At 34.8% G+C, this 10680-nt stretch overlaps 1 protein-coding gene across 1 annotated transcript; it reads right to left on the bottom strand.

Annotated features, from left to right (window-relative positions):
• Positions 1 to 223: 223 nt before the first annotated feature.
• LOC131075495 (L-type lectin-domain containing receptor kinase IX.1-like) lies at positions 224 to 2400 on the bottom strand. The gene has a single exon (XM_059220274.1). It carries the CDS (start codon positions 2257 to 2259, stop codon positions 268 to 270), a length of 1992 nt encoding a protein of 663 aa, XP_059076257.1. The 5' UTR covers positions 2260 to 2400; the 3' UTR covers positions 224 to 267.
• Between the last annotated feature and the right edge of the window lie 8280 nt (positions 2401 to 10680).

The following is a 10680-nucleotide window of genomic DNA, read 5'->3' as shown; positions in this document are numbered from 1 at the left end:
AGCCTCAGCCATCAATCAGAGAGATTATCCGACTGAACATAGACATCCTCCTACCAAAAAAGAGTTACGATAGAAAGTATATATAGGTGTAAACAATATTAATTGCTTTCTCTTAACATTTATAGGCAGCACAAACCTCAACTTATATCTTAGAGGATTCTAATAATATTCGATTTATAGTAACCCCTACAAAATTGAGGATAGTCCTATTAAATTCATAAACTCTAGACATTGATATTGTTCACCAAGAAGCCTAAAGACTTTAAGCTAGTAAAGTCCTGTGTTGAACAATAGAGGGCTGGACATTTTGACTGGGCCACTTGAAGCCGTAGATGATGAGAAAGCAGACGCATTCATTGAGGACATGGACACTTCACTCACAACGGACGAGCTAAGTCCGACCGACGTCACACCAAGACGAAGAGGCTGATTATTGTACACAGCAACCGGCAAATCCAGAGGAACATATGGCAATTCTGCTTCCCTTTTCAATATCTTTATCAACTCTCTCATTGTAGGTCTTGACGTGGGGTCTGGATGAGAACACAGCAGCCCCACCAACATCAGCAGCCCCATTTCTTTCTCCTTATAATTTCCTCCAAGTTTTCCATCCGCAGCATCTGAAAGCTTTCCTTGTCCATACAAATACCAAACCCATTCGACCAATCTACAATTATATTCACCTAGTGTGCGGTCAACGGGCCGCCTTCCACAGGCAATTTCAAGTGCAACGGCCCCGAAGCTGTATACGTCCGCCTCTGGACTGGCCTTCCCCGTTATGTAGCACTCGGGAGCTAAATACCCCAGCGTACCCGCCACCACGGTCGTATGGGAAGCCACCTGATCACGCTCCACCAATCTTGCCAAACCAAAATCCCCCAGCTTGGCGTTGAAATCAGAATCCAACATTACATTGCTCGCCTTCACGTCTCTGTGAACAACACGCTGATCCCATTCTTCGTGCAGATAGAGAAGAGCCGAGGCTATGTCACAGGCGATACTGTATCTACGATCCCAATCCAAAGTATCCATCTCCTCCCCAAAAATATACTTATCCAGACTCCCGTTTGGCAGGTATTCGTAGACTAGAAGTAACTCGCCCTTTTGATGGCACCATCCTAAAAGTTGCACAAGGTTGCGGTGTCTGAGTTTACTGATTATGGTAACCTCGGAAACATACTCTTTTCTTCCTTGCTTGGATCCTTGGGATATTCTCTTCACAGCTACCGCCTCTGCCGTGCCGGGAAGGATGCCTTTGTAGACGCCACCGAAGCCCCCTTGCCCAAGCTTTTCATCTTCACTGAAGTTTCTTGTTGCAGCACAGAGCTCGGCGTAGGAGAATCTTCGGGGGCCCTGAGAAAACCATTCGTCCAACTCAACATCGCTCTCTTCGCCTTCCTCAACACCGCGTATGCTTTTTCTGAACTTCCACCGTAGGACAACGAATATGAAAACGCAGAGAGCCAGAACGCTACAGAACACTGCTATCAAAATAACTTTGACAGAATTGTTGTTGCTCTTGCCCTTTGGAGGGTTCTGTTCATTGGAAGTGATACTTGGAGAAGGTGCAGGTGAGATATCCCACGAATATTCATAAGAAAAATTCCACTTGTATACAGTGTGTGTCTCTGTTGAGGCTCCAGTAGAAGCCGATAGACCAACCTTGATTTTTTCTGGGAGAGAGTTCCGGAGATCTATATCATGAAATAAGATTGGGATTTGGGGTTTAGAAACAGTGGTGCTATTGGGTTTGCAGAAGAGAAACACTTGCAGCCTCTTTGCTCCCCCATCATAATCCACCCACGCGTGCCATTGCTCTCCATTCTTCAGACTTCTATCACAGAGGCTGTAGCTCTTGTTTAAGTTTCTCAGCGAAACCTTTGCTTTGGACACAATACTGTTAACGTCGATTCCCACATGATCGCCAAAGGGATCCCAACCATTCTGGTAAGTGTCAAATTCCACAGCAACCATCTGATAGAATGATCCATTATAGGTTGTGTCGTTAAACAAGCCGAGACCTCCGCCATAAGCGTTCTCTGGTTGCTCCAACTCGAAAGGCGCCAAGAAGAAAGTCATTCCGTCTCCATAATCGGTGTCAGGATTATTGCCTAGCTTGATGCTGAATTGGAAATAGGTAGAGAAATTTGCTAGAGCCCGGGAGGAGCTGTCCCATAGCGGAACAGATTTATCGTAAAACGCCCAGCCGAAGCTTTTGATTAGCTCCCCTGATGCTTGATTTGTGGTGAGCTGCAGCATGTTGTCTTGAGGGTAGGCATTATTTTCGTATGCTATTATATTTGTGATGGGAGGGATGGAGAAATTGTGGTTTCCTGCAAGTGATGAAAAAATGAGAGAAGCGACAGAGCATAAGAAGAGCAGTGCGGATAAAGTCTGACAGAGCTTGGCCATCTGAATATCCGCCTTGCAGGGCTATACAGTATAATTTGTTAGTAGCCCTAGTGGTTTTTTTAAATCTGTTGCGCGAGGTCTTAGATGGCGGCCAGAATTGGTCAAGGTATGAGAACGAAGACTTGGTTGCGGGAGACCCGTTCCTTGTGCGCGTACCACTTCAACATTTTCCTTAGACGGCAAAAAGTCGTCGTATATGATGACCATAAATGTTGCAGAGTTAATGATATATATATTAATTTTTAATTTTTTTTTTAAATTTAAAATTTGACGTCCTTTGAGTTTACAATATTTGAGAGTAGTTATTTATATTAATTATACACCTAATAATTATTATTTTGAATAATGCATATATAGCTTACTTATATTATTTTGGTTGTCTCTAGTAAATTTAATAGTGGGATGTTTTTTTTTCTTTAATCATGTTGGGAAAACTACTATTCTATGACAAATGTAAGGTTGTATATTATAGTCTATCTAAATAAATAGTGGTTCTATCAAGTTAAGTTTAACATTACTGCGTTTTTTTTCTTTGATTAAATAGAGAACAATGTTATTCTATAGAAATCACCAGGCCACATATAATTAGTAAAATTTATTATTGTAATGTAAGAACAATGAAAAAAAATTGGATTCCCATAACCTTCCAATAAAATCCAATATACTATTCTAAGAAAATTGATATGATAGAAATTAGACTATCCATGGATGTTATGATTCTCATATTCACTATTATTAGTTTGATAGCTCTTATTGTGTAGCACCTACATTTATTTCTTTGAATTTTTTAAGGCTCCACCTTGCCTAGACTTTACCATGTGACTATCTCTATACATTTTTTTCTGATATATAGTATTATTTACTTAGTTTTTTATATATACCCAATTTATAAAAAAAATATTTAGACATATTTGAGATGTTACTAGTAAGAAATATAACAATATATCATATAATATTCTCTACAGAATATGAGAAACTTAACATATCAATTAATGAAGCTACAATAGTTATATTATCCCTAGTTGAAATTTGATAAAAATAATTTTACATAATTATGAGATAAGATAAAGACCTCCAATAATAAGAAAAACAAATTTATCTTTGAATTCTTTATATCTTAAATATTTTCTTTTACTCTTAGAACTAAGTTTCTTCTTACCATTCATTACCTATAAATCATATAGGATAATGCTTTAAGTGTATTCAGATCAAAAGCCTCTAAAGTCATTGATTTATTTGCTCCATAATTTGGTTATTAGAACACTTCAAAACTATTATTGTGTGCATATGAAATGAAATTATTTTATGTAGATAAATTGATCATTTAAGGGAAGTAAGAAAAATCCTTATGTCTAAATTAGAGGATTAAAATTCATTCAAATATAAGTCCTTTTTCCTTGGAAGGCAAAGGGATGCTTCGACTTCAATTTCAACTTTTATTTCCATAATCCCATTTATCTAAATTCAATTTGAATTTCCTATTTATAGAGAGCTTGAAGACCAAAAATTGTACAATTTAATATACTATATAAATGAGGAAGTATGTAAAGATGTTGCAAATTAATTGTAATATTAACCTAAATTGAATATAATATAATAAATCTGTTATATTTTTAAATGTGAACTTTATTTATAATGAATGGGATTGCATCATGTTCTACATGGAGTTAGATTTGATCATTAATACTTTCTTAGTTAATAAATTTAGATGATTAACTAGAATTATTTTGGTAATTGTCAATGATTACAATTTAAATAAATTATTCACATAATGATTGTTAACACAATATCAAATATCTATAGATATGTTTATACATAAATAATAATAAAAATACATTTTATTAATAAATCAAACTATGCCAAATATCTTCAATTATAATGTTTTTTTTTTTTTATATTATAATAAATATAAAAATAATATATTAGTAAAATTGACAAGAAAAGTCCAACCGATGCACATATAAAGCTTTAAAAATTAGGTTAGCGAGATACATAATCATGTCTGAAATGAATAAAACTTTAAAAGAAAAAACGTAAATAGAGTTCACATTGAAAATTATCACATATCCTAGCTCTTTGACATAAAAATTTGTTTGAATATTGTTCGATCTGTCAACTAGTCAACTAGACAGGTACGTCTACTTAACCCATTATAAGTAGAGGGCTGTCTAAAAAAAATTATTTGGCTTTTGAGCTTTAATTAATAAAACATTAGGGCTTGTATTCAAGCTCTTCCGATTAAGTTTTTTTTAATAATTTTTATTTTTTCTTTAACAGAGCTGACTAATATATGAACACATACCAACATATGTGTAGTCATTAGTGAATAAATAATCAAATACAATAAAGTACAATAATACAATAAAAAAAGGTGAATGAATTACAAAAATACATTGAAATATTTGATACATGTATGAATGAGTCAAGGGATAAACTTCAATGGGAATTCGTGATTAATATTTTTTAACATAAAGAATAAGAGGGAGAGAGAAAAAATAAAAATTAATTAATGAACACAACCTAGAAGATGGAAAGATCAAAATAATCAATGTGAAACATAAAGAAAATTGAAAATATGTTTCAAAGAATAATTATCAAAGTTTTAGGCAAATCAAAATGTGGTCAAGAAATTGAGATTGTAAACCAATCAAAACAATTGAAATAATTTTTATAGAAGTTTGATCTACATTGAAGTTGCTTAATAGAAAACTTATATTTGAAAGTAGTGTAGACACCTAAAATTGTCCTAACTTAAATAAGTAAATAGTTGTTATTTATTTTATTATTTTACTATTATTTCCTCTATTTATTAAATTAATATCTTTATTTAAAAAAAAAATTATTAGCCTCTTCTACTATTAATTAAATAAATATTTATTATTTATTTAAACCCACCTCTTTCCGAAATTAAATAAGTACTTTTATTTATTTATGTTGACCCCTTTCTTCTATTAATTAAATAAATACTCTAATTTATTTGATTAATTCATTTACCTTTTTCCTCTTTAATCCTAGCCCTCCAACTTTTTCACATGGATCATAATCGAAATTCATAGGTAAGTGACAAGTGTCATATTTCTCTTCACTCACTTTTTGTTTTCTCCAAAGTTATCTCATCACTTAATCTTATCCATCCATTTCGAATTAATATCTTAATCCTATTGACTCACATCTTTTAGCTTTCCACCTCTTAATATCCTCCCTCCATCTTTACCTACCCTCAAATCCTATGAATCCTCTTTCATCTATGTGATCATGGCCATTCATAATTTAACCTCTTAATCTTAACCCTCCATTTTCATGGCAATCTCTATAAAATAGGTTTCCTCCTCTCATTCTACATCACACATAGCTTGAACTTAACTATACCCTACCAAAATCTAGCTAGATCATACATCATCACATCATAGCCTTATATCATCACAATCACATCCATTCCTCTTTGACCTCTTGTGCAAGTGCATACAAATCTAAGAGAAAACACCATAAAATACAAGATCATGGAAGATAGGACAACAATGGAGACAAGCCTCTATTGCATGTGAAGGTATACTTCATTTTATTTCATGTTATTTTCATGCATTTGTAGTTCTCTATTTATTGTTTATTGAATTAGTTTGTAGATATAGGGTTAGTGGTTAGATCTGTACATTTTATAAAAGGGTCAATATTCAACATACACATTCTGGCACATCCAATGGGCCTTTTGTCCCTTGATTCTAATATTTTCTTTGAGTTGTAAAGCATTTTCAAAAGTTGAAGGTTGGTTTTTTGATAATTTTGCATTTTGGCAATTTTGTAGGGTTCTGTTGCAATTCTACATCATATTCTTGTGTTTCTATTAACCCAATTTGCATTTTTGTTTCATCACTTTAGCGTTCAAACTTAAGCACACAATCTCTAGGGGCAAATATAAAGGGATGGTAGTGAAATCTCAAGTCCAAACAAATTATGCCTTGGTAGCTATTTCTAGTGGGTTCCTTGGTGATGCAAGACACATAGGGCGAGGATCCAACTCTGATCGAGAAAGCTTGATCAACACATACTAGGTCTCAATGTTCTATTCTCCTTGGAAATGGTGGTCTTGGAGGACTTACTACAAACCTTTGTGTTTAGAGGCCATCTTATTTTACTGATTGGTTTAGGGAGTGTAAATCATACCCTATAGATATTCTCCATTTTTAAACCTTTTGGGGTAAGAGGAAAGATGAGCTTGTTGTCACTTGAGCTTATGCTACTGGGCCTATTCCATTTGAAATGTACTTGTCAATTATGGATAGGTATTTTATTATAGCGAGAGCCTCGATCAAGTAGTATCTAAGTTACCCTTGACTTAGGTTGTGCTTTCTTATGACAATCTTTATATTTTGTGAGATTAGTTTACCAACTTTTCCTTGGGCCCTATTGTAGGGATGCCCATTATTTTGGCATAAATCATATATCTAGGTCTTCAACCATGGGCTCCAAGGTTTGATCCTTTGTAAAATATTTTTAGTTCCTCTAATGTAGATAGGGATTTCAAATCTACATCTTCATTTTTTATTAATGACATATCTCTCCTCCATTGATAATACATTGAGAAATATTAATTATGTCCCCTTTGCTTGAGAAGTTATAAACACACTATACCTATGCCAAAACCCTCATGGCCTTTAATTTATTCAATGAATTGCAAGAAAAATATTTTAAAAATTGGTTTGTAAGATTTTGGAGAAATACATTATTTATGAAGGGATAGTCTATAGGTGGAAACAATGCTTTGATATTGGTCATTTGATTGCAAAGTTCCCAAAGTGTTCTCTTTCAACTCTAGGGTAAAGATAGGCTACTTGGTGGGTTTGGGGAAAACATCATCACTAGGGAGTTGACTACAATGAGGATACTCTCTTTGAAACTTATGTTTTTTATTAAAATAAGTGGGTTTTTGACAAGGAACAAACCTTGGTACAAAGAACAAGGTTACCAAAGGGGTAAATAAAGAAATAGAGAAGGAATAGAAAAAAGGAGTCGAAAAACAACAAATTTGAAACTAAGCAAAATAGTCCATATAGCACAACAAAACAACAAAACAACAAAACAAATTGTTATTTAAAATAAAAGTTGGGACCCATCAATGGTCATTGGAGAATAGTCTACATATTTGGGATGATAAGAGATTGACTCTTTTTGTTGCAATCAACAATAGTCAAATAAGGATCATATTTTCTTGGATAACTTAATGGATCAGGGGGAAAGATCCATTTGAGGTGATGAAATAATCCAAACAAGATGCCAAGTTTGGAGAGGGAACCATGCAGTTAAGGGATAGAGAGTCAAGAACCCAAAATGGAATAATTCTAAAACTTGAGAGACCCATAAAAGAAGCCACATAAGGATCCACATGAGTTGGAGTATGGTATAGAACCACATGTATGACTATATATAAATATAAGATCCACATGTATGTCTATATATATATACACACATGTATACACACATGTATATATATATATATATATATATATATATATATATATATATATATATATATATATATATATATATATATATATATATATATATATATATATATATATATATATATATATATATATATATATATATATATATATATATATATATATATATATATATTTGTGTGTGTGTGTGTGTGTGTATAGATACACATGTATATGTGTGTGTGTACATAAATAAATAGTGATCTAGATATACATATACATAGAAATAAGGGTAAAAGTGGATCCTCATCTTATGTACCTCACAACATAATGTCTAGAAGAAATGATAAAATTCAAATATACTAGAGATGTGTGTGTTTAAAGACAAGGTAGTTGTCTAGATTGAAGTAAATAAAACACTCTTTGTGAGTGATGTTTATATCTCTTCATGTTAGTTGTCCTCTAAAATGTGTTGTAGTTAGCTAACACAGATTATTCAGAACTTTGAATGATGTTTGTTGAACCAAGGGAAAACTCTTGGTTGCAAGGTTAGATTGAATCAATGAACAAAAGACGTAAAACAACCAAATAACAAAATATGAAAACAACCTTTATACCTTGCCAAGAGAGTTCTCTTGTTCCTCCAATTTGGACTCTTGTTGAAGCCAAGAACGTGCCTCTTCCTAGCTTGATATGATCGGTCCGATGAGAATGATGTGGTTGGCTCTCCAATATTGTGCACAAATGATATAGGATGGATGGATGAGGGAGGATGGATTGATGATCAAAGGATGAAATGGCTAAGTATGGATGAGTGCAAATTTTGGTATAGTAAGGGTATGAGGATGATTTCTTGGGCACAAAATAGCAGCATGGATTTACTAAACTTGGAGATAATATAAAAGGGGATGGAGATGTCTTCAATTTATAGAAGAACAAGAGGAGAAATGGAGGGCTAGGATTGACCCAAGATGGAGGGTCACGATTTCTTGTGAGCCCACACGAGGCCCATGAGGAGATGACAAGACAAGTGTGGGGACCAAGAAATATGCCTTAAAGGAATTTCTTGTCTCCACACTCCTCAAGGCTCATTGCGAAGACTTCCCAATGTTCCTAGGGAAGAACAAGGAATAAAATATTCCTTGAGGGATGGGGATGAAGAATTAAAAATTCTTCAAAAAGGATGTTCATGGGGATTGGAGGAATAAGGAGGAATTAAAAATTCCTTGGAGGATGGGATGCCTAAAGGAATGTGAGGTTTTGAAAATCTCACATCCACCTAGGATAATAGCATTTAAGGAAGGTGGTTGGATGGAAGGGACAAGGAGTTGACTTTGTGGATAATCATGATGATTAGCCACTAGCAACTCATTAGGATAGGTGTTAGAAGAATGATTATATGGGATTAGGGTAGACAAGATTTGTAGGAAGGTTTCACTAGGAGAGAGAATAAGTGGGGGGAATTAAAAATTAGAAGGATAATGCTAAGTGAGTTTAGGGAGCTTCTAGAAGAATTCATTAGGTTAATGATCAATTAGGAAAAAGGTGATTTGTAGGAATGACCTAGATTAATTAATTAATTAAAGGGAGGAATTTGAGAAGACTTAATATTAGGGATTTTTAGAAGAATGAAGGTGGATTGATCTATTAAATAAATAAATTCACAAACTATAGTGACAATATTAATTATATTTAATTAATATCGAGGAGGAATAGGAATTGGCACAATTAATAAATTAATTATGCAAAGAACTTAAAATAATTAAAATAATTATTTTTAAATGTCTACATTTTGCCCCTCTTTTATGCAGCGACAAATTTGATGATGGGTAAAAGATAGAAGAAAAAGAAATAGATGCCCCAACATAAAACATGGGTGGTGTATGCCCCCTCAAGATTTTTTTCAAAAAATTTTTTGTACAAAAAATTGACGAAAAATTCTCGAAATGAAGAAGGAAGAATTAGGGTAGAGGAGATAACTGAAAAAGAAAGGGAGTGGAAATAGAAGGAGAGAGACCGCGAAGGGAATGGGCCCTCAAGGGGGTCCATATAAGCCACAAAGGGCCCAATGAGGAGTCATTGTTACACATAAGCCTTGGAGCCAATCAGAGCCTAGAAGGAGAGAAGGAGAGATGGATCACATTCCCACCCGTGAGCATCATGCGAAGAGGATCCGATGGTACGATTGACCCATAGGATATGGATCACCGGTACGTAGGACTATCCTCCTTTGTGGATTTTTAGGTTTAGGGTAGAATTAGGGCTTAGTTTAGGGCCAAGTTTAGGCGAGGTGGATGCGTTGATCATCGTTTCAGTGCGTGCGCCTATAGGGTAACGCGAGCGCTTGCAGGTAAATAGGCAGAAAGAAAGGGGGGTTTGGGGGTTCACTGGTGTTTAGTGTGTGCGCTCGCGCAACTGTGTGAGCACTCAAGGTATTGCACAGGCGCTCAATGTATTGCACGGGCACTCGTGCTATTGTGTGGGTGCTTGCATTGGAGGAGTTTCTAAGTTAGGGGTGTATGTTAGCACGTGTGCCTGCAGTGGCGCAAGCGCAACGGTTTTGGCGCAAGCACGAAGTGAATCAATGCGTGCACTGGGGAAAGAAGAAATTAGGAATAGGTTTAGAATTTGGGGATAGGTTGAAGGTATGGTTGTACGCGAGGGTAGAATAGGACTCAAGGATGTGGAATGATGAATTGGATTGTTGTATGTAAGCTGAGTTGGGGTCATTAGCATCGAGGGAGCATTGGCCCTCTACCATGGGATTATATCGATGGTTTCATTCAGATTAGTTGGAGATATTAGCTGCTCTAGGGTTGCATTTTGTGGG

Source organism: Cryptomeria japonica, chromosome 5 (assembly GCF_030272615.1).
Source record: "Cryptomeria japonica chromosome 5, Sugi_1.0, whole genome shotgun sequence".
Lineage (NCBI taxonomy): Eukaryota > Viridiplantae > Streptophyta > Pinopsida > Cupressales > Cupressaceae > Cryptomeria > Cryptomeria japonica.
The sequence above is the reverse complement of the archived record's forward strand: the minus strand, read 5'-3'. Positions and strand labels throughout refer to the sequence as shown.